Source organism: Lichtheimia ornata, assembly GCF_029851405.1.
Source record: "Lichtheimia ornata isolate CBS 291.66 chromosome Unknown scaffold00013, whole genome shotgun sequence".
Taxonomy (NCBI): domain Eukaryota; kingdom Fungi; phylum Mucoromycota; class Mucoromycetes; order Mucorales; family Lichtheimiaceae; genus Lichtheimia; species Lichtheimia ornata.
In genome coordinates this window covers 293,595-314,993 of record NW_026695333.1, presented here as the reverse complement: position 1 = coordinate 314,993, position 21,399 = coordinate 293,595, and the positions used below count along the sequence as shown (strand labels likewise).

At 44.1% G+C, this 21,399-nt stretch overlaps 8 protein-coding genes across 8 annotated transcripts; 5 read left to right on the top strand and 3 right to left on the bottom strand.

Annotated features, from left to right (window-relative positions):
* Positions 1–11: 11 nt before the first annotated feature.
* O0I10_003868 (uncharacterized protein) lies at positions 12–1,918 on the bottom strand (the record flags this gene model as incomplete). The annotated part of the gene is made up of 9 exons (XM_058483934.1): positions 12–25; positions 96–321; positions 373–460; positions 518–649; positions 716–946; positions 1,026–1,367; positions 1,421–1,565; positions 1,633–1,744; positions 1,895–1,918. The coding sequence occupies 9 exons, from the start codon at positions 1,916–1,918 to the stop codon at positions 12–14; spliced, it is 1,314 nt and encodes a 437-aa protein (XP_058345323.1).
* Positions 1,919–2,893: 975 nt separating this feature from the next.
* O0I10_003867 (uncharacterized protein) lies at positions 2,894–5,899 on the top strand (the record flags this gene model as incomplete). Its single annotated transcript, XM_058483933.1, has 1 exon — positions 2,894–5,899. One exon carries the CDS (start codon positions 2,894–2,896, stop codon positions 5,897–5,899), a length of 3,006 nt encoding a protein of 1,001 aa, XP_058345322.1.
* A 169-nt stretch (positions 5,900–6,068) lies between these two features.
* On the top strand, positions 6,069–7,835 carry O0I10_003866 (uncharacterized protein; the record flags this gene model as incomplete). The annotated part of the gene is made up of 3 exons (XM_058483932.1): positions 6,069–6,105; positions 6,167–7,569; positions 7,641–7,835. 3 exons carry the CDS (start codon positions 6,069–6,071, stop codon positions 7,833–7,835), a joined length of 1,635 nt encoding a protein of 544 aa, XP_058345321.1.
* Positions 7,836–8,109: 274 nt separating this feature from the next.
* O0I10_003865 (uncharacterized protein) lies at positions 8,110–9,914 on the bottom strand (the record flags this gene model as incomplete). The annotated part of the gene is made up of 5 exons (XM_058483931.1): positions 8,110–8,947; positions 9,000–9,327; positions 9,408–9,508; positions 9,610–9,680; positions 9,762–9,914. 5 exons carry the CDS (start codon positions 9,912–9,914, stop codon positions 8,110–8,112), a joined length of 1,491 nt encoding a protein of 496 aa, XP_058345320.1.
* Positions 9,915–10,975: 1,061 nt separating this feature from the next.
* O0I10_003864 (uncharacterized protein) lies at positions 10,976–15,451 on the bottom strand (the record flags this gene model as incomplete). The annotated part of the gene is made up of 17 exons (XM_058483930.1): positions 10,976–11,149; positions 11,211–11,298; positions 11,348–11,414; positions 11,472–11,606; positions 11,658–11,941; positions 11,995–12,107; positions 12,163–12,275; positions 12,335–12,395; positions 12,452–12,566; positions 12,635–13,259; positions 13,312–13,562; positions 13,625–13,755; positions 13,824–14,124; positions 14,192–14,602; positions 14,665–14,988; positions 15,047–15,216; positions 15,332–15,451. The coding sequence occupies 17 exons, from the start codon at positions 15,449–15,451 to the stop codon at positions 10,976–10,978; spliced, it is 3,483 nt and encodes a 1,160-aa protein (XP_058345319.1).
* Positions 15,452–16,170: 719 nt separating this feature from the next.
* On the top strand, positions 16,171–17,494 carry O0I10_003863 (uncharacterized protein; the record flags this gene model as incomplete). Its single annotated transcript, XM_058483929.1, has 8 exons — positions 16,171–16,234; positions 16,308–16,423; positions 16,483–16,602; positions 16,669–16,882; positions 16,953–17,080; positions 17,146–17,243; positions 17,305–17,362; positions 17,414–17,494. The coding sequence occupies 8 exons, from the start codon at positions 16,171–16,173 to the stop codon at positions 17,492–17,494; spliced, it is 879 nt and encodes a 292-aa protein (XP_058345318.1).
* Positions 17,495–18,359: 865 nt separating this feature from the next.
* Positions 18,360–19,516, top strand: O0I10_003862 (uncharacterized protein; the record flags this gene model as incomplete). Its single annotated transcript, XM_058483928.1, has 3 exons — positions 18,360–18,441; positions 18,580–19,352; positions 19,427–19,516. 3 exons carry the CDS (start codon positions 18,360–18,362, stop codon positions 19,514–19,516), a joined length of 945 nt encoding a protein of 314 aa, XP_058345317.1.
* A 184-nt stretch (positions 19,517–19,700) lies between these two features.
* On the top strand, positions 19,701–20,853 carry O0I10_003861 (uncharacterized protein; the record flags this gene model as incomplete). Its single annotated transcript, XM_058483927.1, has 2 exons — positions 19,701–19,764; positions 19,835–20,853. 2 exons carry the CDS (start codon positions 19,701–19,703, stop codon positions 20,851–20,853), a joined length of 1,083 nt encoding a protein of 360 aa, XP_058345316.1.
* Positions 20,854–21,399: the final 546 nt, after the last annotated feature.

Sequence of the window (21,399 nt, the reverse complement as noted above, 5' to 3'; positions counted from 1 at the left end):
TTCCTTTCTATTTATCCTTCTTGACCTATAAATCAATTCTCATATATAAGTATTTGGATCTATCTATATAAAAGGGGCAACATTGATACACGTACCGAAATCATTTGTGAACTTGACATGTTGTTGGATATCATCGCCATTCACCGTTGGGCGGGAGTTTTGGACAGCCTTCAAAAAGTCTTGCAAAGTAAGGTCGGGCTCATGTAATTGTTCAGCTTCAATGTCCACCCAGGTCATTTCTTGTGCATCAGGATCACCAGGTGAGCATGGTGTCAAGTAGCGTTTCATGGTATTGGTATCCTGCCTTGAGGGTGCTTCCACCTGCGTATACAAATTAGCATGTGAATCAAGTCGCTATGGCACATTACTTACCCATTTGAAATGTGTTGCACTTTGCACTTTACGAATAGGTTGCATTAAAGCATCTCGTACCAAAATGGCAATATCCGAACCCGAATAACTATCCATGTACACAATATGAGATCATGACCCTTTTCATATACACATCCTACATTACCCTTCAGTACGATCGGCCAAGAGTTTGTAATCAGCGGCAGTCAATGTACAGGGTGTGGTGCCGACATTCAATTGGAACATGGTTGCTCTTGCATGCGCGTCAGGAAGGGGAATATAAATACGTTTTTCAAAGCTATCAATCGGATCCAATCAGCTATTGAGAATAGACACACACACACACATTGACGAATGAATTTACCGTCGTCGAATAGCAAGATCCAATTGCCAAGGAATGTTTGTAGCACCAAGCACCAAGACACCATCCATGTCATTGCCAACACCATTCATTTGCACAAGGAACTCCGTCTTTATGCGGCGAGCAGCTTCCGATTCTCCTTCACCTCGAGAACCACAAAGTGAATCCACCTCATCGATGAAAATAATAGCTGGCTTGTTTTCTCGTGCCATTTGGAATAATTGCTTGACGAGTCTATACAATAAAAAAAGAGATCAATATCCATACTTCCATGCCAAGAATAAAAAAAACAGAGGTTCCACACCCTCCTTACCTTTCACTCTCGCCCAACCATTTTGATACAAGATCGGATGATGACACCGAAAAGAACGTAGAATTGGCTTCAGTGGCTACGGCCTTGGCAAGGTATGATTTACCAGTACCAGGAGGACCATAGAGCAAGATACCTCTCCATGGTTTGCGATTGCCGGTAAAGAAATGAGGGAATTTGATAGGCAAGATCACAGCTTCCTTGATAGCTTCCTTGGCACCTTCTAGGCCTGCAACATCACTCCAGCGCACATTGGGCTTCTCTGTCAGGATCACGCTCGCCAAGTTGGCTCGCATCTTCTTCATCTCCGGATCGTCATCGTCTTCTTCGGCAACCCCTTTCTTTCTATAAGCATAGAGGTTAGAACATGTATGCATGCATGTATGTATCACACTTACTTTTTCTTGGTAGTGCCATTGGTGCCCACTTCTTCGTCCTTCTTTTCATCTTGACTATCGAGGAACTCCTTCAGGATCTCAGCACGGTTCAAGTATTCAATGAAACGTTTCCGGATAGAATCTTTGAGACGGTCATTCTTTTCATCTAATACACGCGCGTTGCCCTATGAGACGATGCCGAATGTAACACCCCATACACCATCAGAGCTTACATTTGATAGCGGTCATGAAGTAGTCGAGGGCATTCTGATAGTGACCATAGGCTTCTCGATAGTTGCCCTTGTGGTCTTCGTCTGTTGCTTTTTTAACGATATCAATCGCTTTCTAATACATGGATACGTCGTTGTTAGAGGGTGTTTGTTCAGTTGGACTCGTGATGGGGAGGTGGGGGAATAGGCTGAGTCAAGGTGCTTGCTTGTATACGACGTTTGCAGGATTAAGAGGGGTGGAGAGTGTTGAATGGACAAAGCATACCTGAAGGAATTCCGAGTTTGACATGGAATTGACAAGGGGAGAATGGGGAATCCAGATTAAGTGACAAGTAGTAAGGTAAAAGAGTAAAGACAAGAATGTGTGTCAAACACTGGAATCAAAAGGTGAGTGGAATTGTTCTTGGCAGGATAAAGGAGGAAGTGCGAGATGGCTCTCCCCCACTTTGCGGACTTGCCAGGCGACGTTGTTGCCTATCCCACCAAACAGCCGTCGATCTGGCGTTTCACTTGCATCATGGCACCTTGCATCATACCCATTACATCCACTATCCTATATTCATAGCCCTCCTCAATGGCATACATCGAGCATGAGTTTAATGAGTTCTTGTTATACTTTGATAAGCTTCCTCTTGATTTAATCAGTCATCCACCATCCACGCTCATTATCATTGTGACATTGGGATACACACATCAAGAATGATTCCACACATGCTTTTACTATCTCACATAGCGTTATGTCTCGTATGTAGCTTGATAGGCAACTTTTCAATGTACAACAACACCATTAAAAGGGATGATCTTTTATTATGAGCATGTGTAGATAAATGAATGTGGTGCCAACCATCGATGTTCTCAATGATTCGTTATCATTCGATTTGTTCTTTATGATTAGTAACAATGGCTGCCAGGGTTCATTGTGGAAGGGGGGACAAAGATGTCACGTGATATTCGGACAAGCCGCCGCTCATGGTTGGACGGCTGTTTTTTCTTCCTCCGCGGTGGGTGGCATAGCCCATAATTTTCTTTGGAGAAACAAATAAGTCAGGCCATGTTAACCTTGACCATAGCAACGACCTGCAGGCATTGTAAGGTAAACACGATACACGCTCCATTACCCCTGTTACTTACTTCCATTTCCAAAAAGAAAAGTGGACGAATGAAGAATAGTAACGTTGCAACACGAATATGTCAACAACTTGTCAAGGAGAATCAATGCAAGGCAACCACCACCTGTCATGCGTTTGCTCGACGACGATACACAATGCACGCATCGAGTAGTCATGCTTCGCAGCGCCATTCTTCAACTGCAGCTTCTTCTTTACGACCTCTGTATCAGCACGACTGGTTATTACCATGTTCCTTCAACAGTGGACGCACCATGTCAGGCAAAGCAGCGAGACGAGCAGCAGCGCTTATGGATGACAATGAGAACCCATCGAGTGTTGTGCTTACAGCAGCATTAGAACAATCGGCATCATCGACAGCGAGTACACTTATCAATGTCATGTTCCATGCGTTACGGCGAGTCAACAATCCGATGCTGGCATGGGAATGTTACAATGATTTGAAAGCACGTGACATGCTTCATTATCTGGGACGCGATCAGTACAAGGATCTTCTTCGATTATATCCTCACCAGCTGAATCATACCCAAGGTCTCAATTATTTCCTGGAGATTGCGCATGACATGGAGACCATCGGCTATGCGTTGGGAAGGAAAGAGAAGCTGCTATTGATGCGATTGCTTGGAATGAATGGCAAATTGGAGGAGATGGAACAAGTATTTGATGATCTCAAGGAAGGCAAGATCCTCATTGTCGATGGTGATACCCAAAAGCCCTTCAACATTGTCTTGAACATGTATCAACAACATAAACAGAGTGTCGGTGCGGAGCGAGTAGCAACAAAGTCCATGGAGGTGTATGATGAAATGATCGCTTTGGGTGTCCCTCCATCGAATGCAACGACACGATTACTGGTGGAGAACATACGCGCTTGGGGCCAATCATATGATTCCGTGGAAACAGTCTGGAACTGGTTCTGGGGAAAATTGGGAATGAATGTTGGTGGCAAGACAGTGGAATTGGATCCTTCATTGTATCGAGAAATGGTGCTTTACTTTTCCAGTGCGGGTCGTGCAGAGTATGCATTGGAAGTCAATGATATGATGGTCAAGAAGGGGATGAAACGAGACGTCAAGATGATCACAGCCCTTATTCACAAGGTTGGAAGAAGTGGAAACATCGGGCGGTCACTTGAGCTATTGGATGAGATGGTCAAGGACGAGAAGCTTGTTCCCAATTTGGTGACATTCAATGCGTTGATCGATATTCATGCACACAAGCTTCCTGAACCTGATTTACAAGGCGCCAGTCGAATGTATGAGCTCTTGCAGGAATTTGGATTGCAACCCGATATCACCACCCTCGGCCCTCTCATTGACATGTTCGCCAAGCATGGTGACCTCGACATGGTTCGCCATCTTTATCACGACATGGTTTACGAGCATCACATCGCACCCAATCAACACATCCACTCATCGCTTATCGAATGCTTCATCAACAACAACGACGCTAAATCAGCTTTGGATGTCTTACGTGTGATGAGAGATAAGCGAAAGCCGGCACCCAATGAAGAAGTCTACAACTTGCTCATTCGATCTTTTGTACGAAGAAACGAACCAGCCAAAGCATTCCGTTTGATCGATCTCATGATTCAAGCGGATATCCAGCCTAGTGCTCAGACTTTTATGCCTATATTGGGTCGACTTGCTGATGAAGGGGATGTTACGAGTGTGGAAAAGATGATCGATTCGATGACAGAAATCGGCCTCCCATGGGATATTGCAGCTGAAACAGCTCGTTTGGAAGCATATGCGAAGGCTGGTGATATTGAAGGTGCACAAAAGGTGTTTAAGCATCTGAAAACGAAGCGACGACCCAACATCCGGACATTCAATGCGTTATTGTATGGGTACACGGGGATGAATGAGATGGAGCTTGTGTTGGACACGTACAAGCAAATGATGAAGACCTACATCAAGATGAATGAATATACCTATTCTCTTCTCATTCGCTATTTTGCACAGCGTAAGGAGATGAATGCTGTGGAATCGTTATTGGATACAATGCGCAACAACCAAGTGACACCCGATGCGGCATGTTGGACATCAGTGATGCAAGGTTATTTCCATAGCGACCGTTACAATGAAGGTGTACGTGTATTGGAGCGAATGTTGGAAGAGAATACAAGGCCCAACTTTCATACATTGAGCGTCTTGATGGCTGGTAGCTCTGAAGCAGGCAATTTGACGTTGGCTGAAAGGGTGCTTGATCAAGGCCTTGAGCGAATTCAACCCACCCCATCATCCACATCCAGCAGCAGCAGTGACACGTCTCCAGTTTTAGCGGATGTCAACAAACGAGCCTTGTCAACCGAATTGTACAGCGATGGACTTCCACTTACGATTGATGATTTGCTTAAACGAAAAGCACAGCGTTCGGTACAGATACCCCCGCCTCATCTCTTTACACCACTCATCGATGCTTATGCCGACAATGACAACTATACCAAAGCCAAAGCTTTAGTACGTACCATGTTGCAGCTTGGTGTTTCGGTGAGCGAGACGGCTTACGTATCGATTATGACGCTGTATCAGAAGCAAGGTGCATACGACGTTGTGGAAAAGTTATGGGAACATTGGCACCAGCGATCAGCAGAAGCCTTGGATATGAGCAGTGTGGATCCTGATATGAAGGAGATTTCCCTCCCATTGCCTGAAATCGAATACAAAACGACCGAGTTACTCCATATGCACGGTGACAGCAATAACCGATTTGTGCAGCTATTGGCAGCGGCTCCTCCAACACCTTCCGCCTCTCCTTTTGCATTATCAGTTTACCTTGACACTCTCGCATCTCAACAACGCATCGATGATGTTCAGCGATTATGGACAGAGTTGACGGAGCAATCCTATTCATTTGACGAGCACAATTGGAATCGTTACATTGTTGCTCTGGCCGAAGCGGGTCTTGGTGATCAAGCATGCAATGCTGCAGTGGAATACCTGGGACATGAACCAAGGAGGATAGAGCGCCCGTGGGATGATTTTGAAGCATTAGAGAAACGCAATCATTTACATACACGCACCGTGCACGCATTAGCAACAGCATTAGACATGGTTGTGGATGGACACTCGACGTATCAACTCCAAGTAGCTGTCTATGACCATTTGAACATTGATCATACATCCTTAGAAAAAGATTAATTAGCATACCTCTGTTTCGTATCATGCATAAACAATGGTTTCCACTGTAACAAATAATGTCCCATAAATGTCTTAGCAAAAATTCCAGGCACACACATTCGCCAAGTCAAAAAGAACTTTCTCCTTTTTTTTAGTTTCTTGGTTTCTTTTTCCTTTGTTTCTACACACAATGTCACAGAACCCCAAAGATTATTACAACACAACAGGTGCTTGGCACATAAAAGACTGGATTCAAAACATGTATATTCATGACATTGGCTGAGATAGATTATGTACCATCATCATCATCCAGTGGATCGGGTGATGCCAAGCCTACAACTACTACTACTACTACAAGTAGCGGGGTGGTTGTGCATAAACCTGACCAAGTGACAGCGTCACCTATTGGACCTCCACCACCTTACTCACCACCACCCTCGAACCATCCTACACGTAGCACGGCTACTGCTGTTCCTATGACGTATGGAGCTCTTGGTGGAGAACAACAACAACAACAATACCCATCCTCATCCTCTTCCAACAGGCACGAAATACCATCACCAGCACAAGCACCACCAAGAAACCAAAAGAACAAGAAACAAAAGACGTTGAGTCAACGACTAAAAAAGCTATTCAAGAAAGCAGCTGCTGGTAGTGGTAGCCATGGCAACGGTGATAGTAGTGATGATGACGACGATGATGATGATCATGATGTACCAAGGGTGGTGACACGGCGTTGCAAACGATGGGCCAAGTACCTACTGCTTGCCCTGTTTATTGCGTTGGCGGTTTGGAAGTACAGTGATCTTGGTTCATCCACAACACCACCTCCATTGATTTCATGCGAAGGGCTCTCTGCTGTTTATTGGGATGATTTACCTCACGAGCTTGCTGTTGAAAAGAACATTGATGTCTCCGTAGAAGGCAAAGTGACTGGGGGTCGTGTGATGGTGCATCGATTGCAGCAATCTGGCGACTCGGGATCGGTCCAAGCACGATTTCGCGTTGCCCCGCCAACAGCTTTATCATCTCTTTCATACTCATATCATCAAGGACGTGATGCCCAATTATCCATAAAGCTCCCTCCTCAAGAGAGTGATGTATGTGTCGAGGTCGATATGGATATTTGGTTACCAGAAAAAGGTGAAGCGCTACGTGTTGCTGTGCCGAATGTGGAAGTGCAGTTACTTGACCCCCTTGAAAACATGGATCTTGTTGATGTGCACGCTACCAATGGCCCAATCCATATGCTTGGTGCATTCGAAGGCAAGGAATTACGTCTCAAATCATCCAACGGTAACATCCAATTGGATCAACCTGTCAAGAAAGCCGATAGTGTGGATTTGCATACATCCAATGCTGCCATCACAGTGGATACGATCACCAGCAAACATTCTATTGATATGCTTGTGGATGGTTCAGGAAGCATCATGGCCCAAGATCTCATTGCCGATGACAAGGTGAGCCTGCATACCGCCAATGATCAAGTGCGTGTCGATAGCAGTATCAATGCAGCCACAGTGGTCATTGAGAATTCGAATGGCGCAATCGATATTGCACGTGCTGGTGGTGATGTAGCATCCTTTGTTGCCAAAACATCCAATGCATACATTCAAGTGGCACAATTGCAAACTGAAAAAGATGCTCAACTCAACCTTGAATCCAGTAATGGGCCGATCACTGCCCATGTGGTATGTTGTTGTGTACAACGTACACTCCTTTCCTCTCCTTTCTTTTATTAACATACGTGTCATATGGATAGACAACCGAATACGAAGGCACATTCTTGGTAAGCACTTCGGCCTTCAGCACGGCCAAAGTAGAGGATGTCAAGAATCAGCTTCATTATGACGTGGAGGAGACAAGCACAAAACAAGGATATCGATCGAAACGTGATAAAGGAAACCTCGTAGCCAAAACAAGCAATGCGGATGTACAAGTGATCTTTGATGTTTGAAGAAGAGAATTTCATTATGAATTATACAACGATGGTCGAAATAAATTTGTATATTGAAATGAGCTGTGCGTGTGTATCCCAAATAAACTATACTACTTGTTGTAAGAAAAAGAAAAGGAGAGGAGGCGTGTGTTGTATATATAAAGTATATGCATGCGTGATGGTGGGTTGCTGTAAAAAAGTACGTGGCGACTGAATCTGATACAGAGAATGCGCTGCTATAAGTTGTAATATGTATTGGCGTGTTTTGATGTATGTAGTCTGCTGGCTTTGTTCATTCCATTTCCTCATCACTAGGCTCGAGTTGATCAACCTCGTCATCCACCATATTTACATCATTATCAGGATCCTGTGCAACTGGCATTGAAGGTGGAGGTGGAGGTGGTGGTGCTGTTGTTGTTGCTGCTAACTCGGATGATGATGGCAAGATGGTTTGCTGAGAAGGTTGTGTAGATGATTGTGCTGGTGGTGGTGGTTGCAAATCAGATGATGGATTAATGGGTGGTAATGTTGATGATGATGATGGTGATACATTGGGTGGTGGTGATGTCGATGATGATAACAAGTTGTGCATTTTGGGAGCTGTTGTAGTTTCTTCATCTTGATTTCCTCCTGCCGATGATACAACGGATGTATTTTCGCTATCTTGAATAACCATCTCATCACCAATAGGTCCACCTCCTGTACTACTGCCACTTTCATCTTCCCTTGGTGCTCGCCTATTTGCATTTCCAAGCTGTTCAATGTTGGATCGTTTCTTTACCGCTGCTGCCATCACACCTTTTGCTGCACGTGGTTCCATTTCCTCAAAGTTCTGTGCCACATAATAACGTAACTTTTCAGTGCCTGGTAGATCTTGAATAAGCTTGGCGATGGTAGGATGCTTAAAGCCATAATAATCAGGTCCACTAGCAGAATTAGAGTGTTCACGGCTACGGATTTCGTTTGATCGTCGCACAACCACTGTCCAGGCACCTGTAGCTGAATTGGCAATGATTGGTTGATCGGGCATATCAGCCGCCACCACATGGAAACGTGGTCCATCACCACCATCCAAAATGGTTGATGTAATAACGGTATTGTTGGCAGGATCCACCATGCTTGGATACGTTCTATTTTACGTGTCAACCATAAGTGTGCCCATTCCTTCATCATCTTTTTTACCTGCTAACAGTGTAACCAACAGGAAAGATATAACGTTCATTGTGAAAAGAGTCACGGTCGCTAACGATCCTTCCCAAATCATGTACTGTAAGGACGCCAATTTGTTGTGGTAGCCGTGGTTGACCATTTTCATCACGATCGATAGGTTGTACACGGCGAGTTTTTACGGCGACACGGGAAATTTTGGATCGTTTTGGGGGTGCAGACGCGACCGTTGCCATGTCACGCGTTTGCTTCCGAGAAGGGCTTTCGATAGGAGAGGCTGAGGAGCTGGGTTGCGATGTCACACGGCGTCGGATGGCTTTAGAAGAAGAATGTAATGGCAATACTACAACAAGTGGGTTGGGTTTATTGTAAGCATCCACTCCCCCCACTCCTTTAATCAATGATCATCTTTATGTTACTTACATTCATCTAAATCGCTATCAGCATCTGATAATCCACTTGGTAGATCGCTGCTGTCGTCATCCGATAATGTATCCGTTCGTCCAATGTTGTCCAATAGCACACTAAAAAAAGAAATTAAGTATCTCTCTCCCCCTCAAACATCACCATACACATTTCTCTTTCCCTCTCTTTCTCTCCCACTCTCATTCTTCCTCTTCCTTACTTTCGCTCAAAAGTCAGTGTCCGAATTTTCTTTTTGGCTCGTATGTATTGTTTGGACATGGAATCGTTGATCTATTGTACATATACAATAATGCACGTATGAGTTATTGTGTGCACACGCGTCACGCTGGTGCAATCAAACAAAAGGCTGACCTCCATGATTTCCCGCAGCTTGCGCTTTAACTGCTTATAACCATCTTCAGAAAACGAGTCGTCTGCTGGTATAGTGGATGAAGAGTCAACGGCTGATGGATTAAAAGAGGATGATGGTGTTTGAGGAGACTCTATAAAAGGAGGGCTCGACATAAGAAGGGAAGGAAGAGGTGTGGAAAGAATGGGAAGAGTAAAAGTGAAAGGAAGAAGAAAAAAGATTAACGTAAGCCAAGAACAAGGCGGGTTTTTGGAGTAGCGCGGGGAAAGGAAGCAAGAGAAAGTGAAAGAGAGCAGGGTCCCAATACACACACACACACACAAAGACGACGACGGGGGTGCACTATCAACCAACCCACTTAAAAATTTATTCTACCATGCTGAAATGACCCATCTGGAAGCTGCTTCTACCATCGAGACGCCTGAATGAGTAAAGAGAATGTCTACGATCGGGTACATTGGAAGGGGGTTCCACTGAAAAAGAACACGAAAAAAGTTGATACACAAGGGATAAAAGAAAGCAAAGGAAAAGATCGCAGTGGTGGTGGCCCTCTAAAGTTGTCGCACAAAATCACACATTACCCACCGTTTGTGCATGCAATGGCTTGTAGCTCTCTATGTGAATCACCCATGACATACTTCAATAAACCAATTGATGCCTATTCATCATTACAGGGTGTGCTTGTACTTCCAAGTGTGATGAGTGCGTGTGTGTGTATGCGTGTGCGATTCTTGTGTATTCCATGCTTAAGTGATGGGCGCCTTGTTAGTCATCAATACATTTAATTCCCACCGTTCAGCCCACAATGGATGAATTATATCCGCTGCACAACAATGGGTATTTTCCAAGGCTGGCTACATATGCATGCTTAAACACATCTCATATCCCAAAAGCTGGAAACACTATATACAAGGTTACACAATGCATCTCATTATGCCGGCAGCTATTTTAATGTCACGGGTGCATATCTTTATTAGACGACGACGATCATCCCATGTCATATTAGAGTTGACTTTAGTGTAGCTCCGTCATGAGCCCCAAGCTGTACGTATGAATTTGGTTATGAACTGTACATTGCTTTATTATGATAGCCCAATATTAGTTGCCGATTACTAGCGGAATAACAGTGTGAGAGATAGGAAGGAAAGAAAAGGAGGAGGAGGAGAAGGAGGGGGAGAAGGAGAAGGTATGCGTTGTGGAATGAGTAATTCATCACTTAGGTGGGCCGACTAGGATTCGGTGATAAGATGGCACTAGGTGTCCGTGATAACGTCTCGCGAGTTCCTTTTAACCAATTGGCACGATGACCAGCTTCATAAATCTCCTCAAGCACCTGGCCAAACTTTCCTTCTTCCCGATATTTGAGATACTTTTTGTAAAGAATGAGAGCCTATCATCATAAAGCATGTTGAGTATTGTGCCCTCCCTTTCCTGTACTATGGCTGTATTACCGTTTCAGCATCCTCAATACTGTCATGGCCGTGAGACTGGATATTTTGTTCGAGCAAGTGCCATGCAAGGAAACGTAGTGATATTTTCCTAATCAAGGGTTAGCTTATTGACCAATAGACAGCACATGTATCCATACCTGTGACGATTTCGGATGTGGTAAATGTCAACGGTGTCAATGATTTGTTCAGGAGGAACCAAGATATCTATACCAACATAGTATAAGCCTATGTATTACAACGATGGAAGAAGGCGTTACTTACTGATGGTACGGAAGTCTTTTGCAAGACCATGGCCAATAAATATACATCCCAGATCCAGTAACATTCTTAACTTTTTGTATGCGATCTTGAGAGGCACCAATGTATGTCGTGTTGTGTTCGGATCCAGATCCTCGGCTGCAACCATGATAAGTTACATGCACAAAGAATCAATTACACCTAACTTACCATGTATGCCGCTAAACTCTGTAAGATAATCCACCACCTTTTCTGTACTTGAGATATAGTCATCGATAAATGGTACACCTTCGTCAGGTCCTTCGCCACGAATGACGCTAACACGAGCAAGCATCAAAGTACTTGGTCGAATCAAAGACTTGGTGCCGTCACTACGAATCTCGGTCTCTTCTTGGTTCAAGGCAACAAACTCAGCGTCGATCGCAACTAACGTGCCTTTGCGAGGCATCTCTGTTGGTGATAATACGCGATGTAAAGGATTCTCTGGTGGATTCCTATTGATGCATTCGTTAATGATATGATATCCATAACCGATTTCTATACATACTTTGCAATGGATCGATCTTCAAACAAGAGCGAATAATCCACTTCAGATGGAAGAGAGCTGAAATCCAATATCTCGTCGCTATCCACTCGTCGATACTGCAATACACATGGTGTCTGCACAAAGAGTGATTAGCATCATTGATGGATTGTGTTTATGTGGATGGCTTACCTTCCATGTTCCTTTGAATGAAAGCACTTCTTCTTTTCGAATCCTCCGAACCAAAAAGTCATTAAAGAGGTACCAGGGGCTCTTGTCATCCATGTCTCGTTCAACATCAGGGACTAGATTAAATGCAAAGGTCAAAAGTTGATTCATCACCAACAGACATACGCTTCTTTACCTTTCACTTGAGCAACAAGGTGCGATTCATCTTCATCAGCATTGACTTGCAAAATTGTAGACTAAAAAATCGAATCGCATTAATGACAAAGAACTGGATATCCATAACAACGCTTACCGAAAGCTCATAGATGGCACACATCTTTGGGGACTGGTTGAATTCTGGGGGTATCTCTTTTCCTCGTGGCAATGCCTTGAGAACAATCTCTGTGCCATTGATGTACACACCAAACCTGATATACGTTCATGTTAGAGTGTCACACACACACGCACATACACACACAACCCATCCCTCATTTACCTTTCTGGCACCCATGAAGATTGATGTGCATTTGTGTCGGTGCCACTATCGCTTTCTTGACTACCAGCATCGCTTGATGGCTGTTTCTTGGGCATATTGGGTCCATTTTGTCGCCACATGGCAGTATCCTCTGCTTTGAAAGCACCCGAATTGATCAACAACGAAGGTGGTAAAGCCTGGATGACCTTTTTGATCGCCATGGGTTGATATTGTCGACAATTGATACACCATGCTTTGGTCTGGTTCTCTCGATACATGCTTCCCTTTAAGATACTGGTAAATGATCGCTTCCGCATCTTTTGATCCTTCTTTGGATATAGCATGTCAATGACGAATGGATACGTGATTCGTGAAAGCTCATGGTTGCAGCCGCTGCATTTGCTATGGTTAAGCGTTTGAAGACCAAAGATTTGTTGTATCACGGATGGAGGTGGAAGTGACGAGGAAGCAGGGTCATTGCTGGTGTTGTCGAGACATAATGCTGATGATATTAATGGATTATCCCTCATTTGATCAATCTCTTGATGTAGTTGTTCCAAAAGAAATCGCATAAACGTTTGAATCATCATCGAATAAGACGTCTTGTGATCGGGTGTTTCTGGTTCCAATAATCCTAGGACTTCAGCTAATCATATCATTAGTTACATACATGAGCCATTGACGTCGTAAAACATTACCTTGTGGAAATGTACTAAAGACACGCAAAAAGTTGGTTGCCTGGCAATTCTGTCCTTTGGAATCCTCAAGCATTCTGAAAAGGAATCCAAGCTCGCATAAGAGACAATGCTCTCGGGGACAAGATGTCTTGATATGAGAAATGGCAACGTTGCGTAGCGGCTTGACGAAGAATAGCATTTGCAAAAGAGAGTTGCAGTATGAATTCCTGATGTGTGTCTCGAGACCACCGTATCTTGTACGATTGTAATAGCTAATAATGCATTCATTCAATACACTTTTCCTTTGTGTTATTTCACATCCACTCATACTTACCCAAAATCAAAGTCCTCAACACCAAATTTGCTGTACTGGATTTCCACACGTTGGTAATGTTTTGGCATAGTGAGAGCGAATGGATCGTTGATGTGTAAATCGCCCACGGATGAAGATCGTCGGCCGGTATGCTATCATTGTCATTGTAGTGTTAAAGCATATCCATCAGGGAAACGAGTGAATATATAAAAAGACGTACATGTGGTTCGCCTTGTTCATCCAAGATGACATTGCTGGAGGATAATAATTCACGCTCTTGCTCTGATCGAAACTTGGGAACATCGCGCTTTTCTTTGGTGGTGCGTTTCTTTTTGGGTGCCTGATTGCGTCGCATGTTGCCAGGATTGGGTGCGTATCCAACAAAATCGATCTTTTTCATGCTGCGTATCATTTCATCATCAATCTGGGGCGGTGGACAGCCGGCTTCGAATACTGAATGTGTGGTCCAAGTAGATAACAATGGCTCCGTGTAATAGGGCATACCTACCGATGAGAGAGGACTTTTGGGTGATATGATTTAGTACAAGGTTTTCCTAGCCATCTCTTTTGTATGTGTGTGACATTTACCTATCATCGGCCATTGCCACGTTGGGTTGAGGAACGGCATCGGGTGTTGTCAATGGCATGGAATAGGGGTTGATATCAAAGTTGTCAGTGTCAGCGAACTGGTAAACGAAACTTGCACCATCGCCGAATGCCAAGGTTTGAGCAGAGCTTGACATATCCATAGCAGTAATATAGCTGGAGCTTTGGATTTGGAAAAACTGTGCTGGTGGTGCATAAGAGCCCATTGCCAAACTGGATACGTCGCACATTTGAAATTGACCGGATTGAGAAGCGACAAGGCACGTCGTACTGAGAGTGGGATGCATTCGAAGAAACATGGGGCCGCTAGGGAAAGGAATGGGTGCCAATGATCGTGCTGCCATGCGAACATCATAGACTTTGACCAATGGATCAATGACGAGGGAATTTTGTCTAATACACACACACACACCGTTAGAGATCACTCCCATAAACACCTTCAAAATGCCATTTACCTTTGTGAGAATCCACATGTTACAAGAATGTTTCCAGATACATCAAGATCAGAGAGCGTTGCCGTATGAGCCTGTATCCTTTGTTCAACTCGCATTGTCCTCGTATCTCGCATAGTCACTTCGCCCGATAATGATCCACAGCATATAGATCTTGCCATGTTCCTCATCACCACAATGTTGGATGTATCAGGTACAGTTGATGTAATGGATCCACGTGCCATGTTGATAACGAGCATCTCTTCCTGTTGACCAGCTACCAGAAGCTCGCTGTTGTTGGTGAGTGTCTTGGTCGTCATACAATGCAAATCGGTCGTCTGCTCGTTGCTATATCAACCCGTTCATTTAGCCCATAGCTTATATCACTTTTATGATACCACTATACCTAATGTTGAACCTCACGAGACCACGTCGGTCACGCATTTGTATACTCTTTGGACTGATGCTGATAATGCCTCGATCGGTAAGTCGAATCTGCCGAATCTGCTCATTTTTGTGTGCTTTGAAAGACGTGTATCGTTGAAGACCTTTGCCATAGTACGAGGTGACACGGCCCTATATAAAACATCCGCCATGAGTCCAATGGAGGGTAGGGAAAACGAGTAGGTTGTGGACGTGTGTGGGCGATGGGGCGTGCGTGTGTATGTCGAGTGCTGCAGTAAAAACTTACGTTGTCATTGCCCACCCAAAGAAGCTCAAAGTAGGGATCCCAACACAATGCCGTTACAGGAGTTGCATTATCAATGGCTGGATCGCATATGCTCTGTACTTGAGACCATGTACTTTCCATTCGGTGCTAACAAGAGACGTGGTCAAGCTGCTGGGATGTCGCATAGACAGAAGATGTCAAGTTGTCGGCGATTGGCTGCAGTCACAAGCTTACTCGGCAATGTCTGGCAGCAGCAGGAGCAGCATAGAATTCTTTGTATGCAACTATCACACAGGGTCGACAAGCATTTAGATATCGTTTTGATACACGCTACAATAAATCTCGAGGGAATTTCACACGAGATGCATGGTCCAAGACAATGAAGCTAGCAGGGTCTTTGTTTGGATTGTTGTTTAGCTACTGCCATTTTAATCTCATCATACTACATGTCATGCATGCCATGAATATGGAAAACTATTAGCATGATGATGATGATCCCAATCGATCAAAGACAAAGTTCTATATAAGCGGGATCGATTGTGGCTCAACGTTCCACTACAACAAAGTCGACTCACAAGCCTGCATAGTATGTAATGGATGATGGGGAGCAAACCTTTTGTGTACAATGCAATGGTATGGAGAAGACTTTTCATGTTAACAGCATGCAAAGCTGATAGAGTAGTAGATGTAATCGGATGATGAGCTTGTGAGTAAGTTTCGCATGATTCGCTTTAAAGAGGAGCGCTGAGTCAAATAGACTTCCTAGTCCATAGCATCGCGTGCTGCTCTCGTAAGCAGAAATCTTAATACTGCACGCCCATCAAGCACTACCTTCATTTCCTTTCTTTCTCTTTTGCATCATGTCCCCTTATACCGTGGCTGCTAGTGGCCAACCTTACAGTCCTTCATATCGTCTTCATGTCCGTAAGTACTCTATCAATATCATTCATCACCCACCCTCCTCTCGCCTTTCCCCCCACTAAATTTATTTTGATAGAAAAGGACGGCATAACTATCTCTCCCTTCCACGACATTCCCCTCTTCGCCAATGCTGAAAAGACCATTTACAACATGGTGGTCGAGATCCCTCGGTGGACCAATGCCAAAGTAGAGGTAACGAACGTTTGGGGAATGGACGAGTTGGCATGCGTGTGCTGATCGGTGCTTATTAGATTGCCACTGGAGAAGCATTCAACCCTCTGAAACAAGATATGAAGAAAGGCAAACTTCGATTCGTTCGCAACTGCTTCCCATACAAGGGTTATATTTGGAATTACGGATGCTTGCCACAGGTAATGATGAATGATACTATCAACAAACGGATCCATGTCTCTCACTACTAATGATGATATTTGTAGACATGGGAGGATCCAACATCGGTGCACCCCGATACCAAAGCACGTGGCGACAATGATCCTATCGATGTGTGTGAGATTGGAGAGCAAATCGGTTATCCTGGCCAGGTGAAGCAAGTCAAAGTGCTTGGTGTGATGGCACTTTTGGATGAAGGAGAAACCGATTGGAAGGTGTTGGCTATTGATGTAAAGGATCCCATGGCGGATAAATTAAATGGTAAGTTGCACGTGAATATCAGGAACCCAAAATTGATCTATGCTGCTGCTGCTGCTGCTGCAACCAATAGACATCCATGACGTGGAGAAATACCTTCCTGGACTGATTGGTGCAACTCGGCATTGGTTCAAGGTTTACAAGATGCCAGATGGAAAGCCTGCTAATAAGTTTGCTTTCAAGGGTGCATGCAAGGATAAAGTAAGTGGTGCATGTGCGTGTGTGTCACACAAGGAGCTTCTTTCGACTCATGTTCCGATGGAAAGGTTTACGCTACTCATGTGATTCATGAAACCCACGATGCTTGGAAGAAGCTTATCCAGGGCAAGATACCAGCAAAGGCTGACACGCATGATATTAATGTGTAAGTTTCCTTGATGGTTGTATACGTGACAAAAAGACTTATTGGATGGTATCTTTTATAGATCGAATATCACTATTCATGATTCACCTTATAATGTAAAGCCGGTTCAAAAAAGCAAGGTAAGCTATACTATCAATTGCAAAATGCATGTCGCTCATGCTTTGTTACAGGCAACTCCTCCCCCAGTAGCTGTAGAACCGATAGTTGAAGGGAAGGATGACAAGTGGTATTATATCAAAGCAAACTTATAAAGCAGTGGTTGTTGGGTTTTGATGAAGATCTGGAAATTCGTATGTATTACTATAACAATGGCACCGGTGCATTATGATGTACATTGCTTTAAGAACAGCACTTCCGATAGCCCGTTTGCATGACATTCCAGGAGGTGAATACACCGAATATGTCAAATTTGATGCTCAAGTGCAGGGAAAGAAGATCTCCCTCGGAAAATGGCTCCGCGTTTACATAGTACACGCATTCACCTATGCATACAACTTTAACCAGTGCTCAATCTTAAGGTGTACAAGGGTTCTTGTTTTCACAATTCATGTATCGCCCACAAGCTATCTGAATAAGAACGGGATGGACAACCAAGAGTATCAGCTTTGCAGCTGGATTGTTTTGTAATGATAATCTATTTCCCACCACTTATTTTTGCAAAAGTGGGATGGTTTCCTGCTGCATGGAAGGAGATGGGAGTTGAGGGGGGGATGGATTAATTAGTCAGCTCACCACTACCTCCCCTTTTGATCCTGAGCAAAATTGAAGCGATGTACACAAATCAACTGAGACAACGATAAGCAATGCATTGAGCGGGATTATTCTTGGAAAGGGTGTTTTGTAAGATATGTTCTTGACGAGCCCATTGCAAGTTGTCGCTGATGGATGTGCAAAGAAAGAAAGAATGATAGGAGTAGAAATGAGAGGGACACCACATGCCTTGTAAGCTACACAGAAGCAACGAAAGCGCTGAGAGGGAGAATAAAAAAACTAGATGGGTGTATGCTGGTAGTGAGGAGGTAGGAGGCATGCAGCATCCTTTTGCCGTATATATTTCTATCCCTTCTGTGGCTATCTTGACCACTGGTTTTCCAATCATACAGCTGCTGTAAATACATGCGACCTCCATACGATTGCTCTACCAAGGTACCTGAGCATATAGAACATGATCCATATCGTTGTCGTAGGCCATCGGAAGGTTAGCATGAAACAAAGGGATGACCTTGTTGGTTGTTGATTATCGACTTCCCTCACCTCAGATCATCATTTCTTTATGTGCCAGCCAGCAATCGAAAACAAAACAATAATGATATAAAGACATCATCCGATATTTCAGTTGCCGTAACCTTGGCATTGGAAGAGCCATCAGGTCGTACACACTCGTACTTGCCATACAGCAATCATGCACTTGATATATCAAAAACACGAGATCATGCTTTATACGTGGAAGAGGAGATGGGAACCAAGAGCCTATTGCACCCACCCAATAGCACTTCGAGTCATCATTTGGGAAGCTTTATTACAGATCCAACCACCTTAAACGAAGAAACAGCTATTCCTGCTACAGCACGGAAAGGACCATGTTCAGCAGCATCATTGACCGATTTTCGACGATACAATACACGACAACGATCACCTAGGAAAATAGCTGCTATCATCATCCTTTGTATTCTGTTAATGCTTGGTGCTGTTGCGACCTTTGTGTGTTGGCCACGAACACCTCAAATCAAATTGGCTGGGCAAGGGACAGTGGGTAGAGCTCGAGGACCAGAAGACGCGACCGATTGGGGACCTGATCAACAACATCCATGGTTACGAACAAGTTGGCTTGTCAATGTCACGTTGGGCAATCAAGATAATTTCATACCCACTCGGGTGAATCGACTCGACGTTGTCTTGGCAGATTATGATACTAAACAGCCTTTTGCACGATCCTATGCAACAGACCTTGTATTATCGCCACGTACCGATACCCAGCTCACCATGCTCTTTGATGTCGAATATGAAACGCCTTCTTTAAAAGATCCCACATTTGAGCATTTGTATAATGCCTGTGGTCCTCAAAAGATTAGTGTATCTGCACCACCTGCACTTAATATCACCTTGCAGGTAAAATGGGATCATCATCATCAGCATCATCGGCAGCAGCAGCAGCAGTAGTAGTATTAATCAAGAAGCTTTAGGCTGTATTTACGCTGCCAGGTATTGCATGGAAGCCCACTGTCATTCAAGATTCACCTTTGGATGATGGTTTTCAATGCCCCAACAACTGAGCAAGAACCAATGTCAGCCTGTACATCCCTTGCACAACAATAACCCCTCCCGCGTCGATCCACCTCCTCCAAAGAGAAAGATCAAATTCAAGCTCACCTGTTCTTCTTGGTAATAACAACTCTTCTTTTTATTCTTTCATGTCATATTCACTTTCCCTTTCTTGTTTCATCTGACAAGACTTCCATGACATTTAAAGCAACCACCCTTCCACTCGTTATTGCAGTTTTTGTTTTCTATTTCCTCGACGGTACATTCACTCGGCTGTTTCTGTTTTGTTCTTGGCATCAATGCTAATGTTCTCTTTACACCCATTGCAGGCGTCTACACTTTCACTCGTTTGTTGGATTCGCTGGTCATTGCTTTTATTATTGCCGTCTTCGTAAACCAGCTTGTTCATTCCACTCGACCTTCGATTACGGCACTCCTGAAAAAGTGTTCTCCTTTACTGCTGCTTTCTGCCAACCCCTGTGTATCCAACGACAACCATACCCATCACCAACACCACCCAACATCGTCTATATCCACTATCAACGATTGCCCTGATACGTCAAAAACAGCTGATGTCTTATCCAATGAACAGTTGAATCAAAAGGATGACACCACCACAACACAATCAATGCAAAGTGAAACAACCGAATCATCATCAGAAACAACGACGTCGACGACGTCGACCGAAGAGAAGCAACATCCTTTATCGATTCGAAATGATAGTTCAATCATGAATGAAAAAATGGATCATCCAACAACATCATCGTCATCATCCTTCGACTCGGCTGATACAGTGGGACAAGAGCCGAAAAGTACCGAAGCAGGGCCATTTTTTCCATTGACGAATTCACGTTTGGAACAACAATGGACATCACGCCTTGAACGTCATGGTGCACAATCATCATCATCATCCAAAACACCCATCTCAAAGCGTCCACCACCACCCACGCCTATCATGTCGTTCTCTACTCCTGTGCATCAACACCACCCTCGTCGTTATTACTTTCGTGATGAACCTTCACCCATAAGCCCACCCGCTTTATCACCTTCACTCTCTGTGAGCTCCATTGGTTCCACATCAGCCTATGAATATGACTTGGTACGTCTACGACGATCATCGCGTGTTGAAGAAATGATACGACAATTCGATGGTGGATGTAGCAGCAGCCAACCATCATCACCCATGCAGCATCAACGACGAAATAGTGTGGGATGTGGACCAACAGCAACATCATCATTATCATCTTCAACCAGACCTTTGATCAAAAGTCGCACATTCGGATTCAAGCCCATCGTTGGTGTCTGGGAACAAAGGATAGCAGAAACAGCAGATGAATGTAGTAGTTGAAGAGAGAAAAAAAGCGTTCGATAAAGAACAGAGTAAAAGAACGTGGAACATTATGACGTCGCTTCACGAGGCACAATGACAAGTCCTTCTATTTTTTTATTCGCTGTGTATGTAAATGAATGGGTATTCAAAGGAGTGACATAGGAACGTATTTCATCATTATTACGTATGTCGTTTGCTATGGCCACCGTCGTCATGTGGAGCTAAAGGAGGGAGAGAATGATGCTATTGATGACGACGATGGCTATGCAATGGATTATGGAGATCAAGAAGGGGATGTGTATACGAGTTTGGGAGAGTGACGTTATGTCAGTGGGTTGTAATAACCAATTCATGCACACACAGCCTCATTTTGGACATGTCCACTAGAAGGCAAAGGGGGCGATGGACTTAAATAGTAGCTAATGTCAAACCTTAAATTCCCCTTAGGATAATGAAGGGGAAGGAAGGATCAAAGAGACAACCCAACAAAGGATCAAGGGAGGAGACAAGACGCCTATTCCCATCATAGACATGCATAACAAACAATGGGGCCAATGTGAGGTA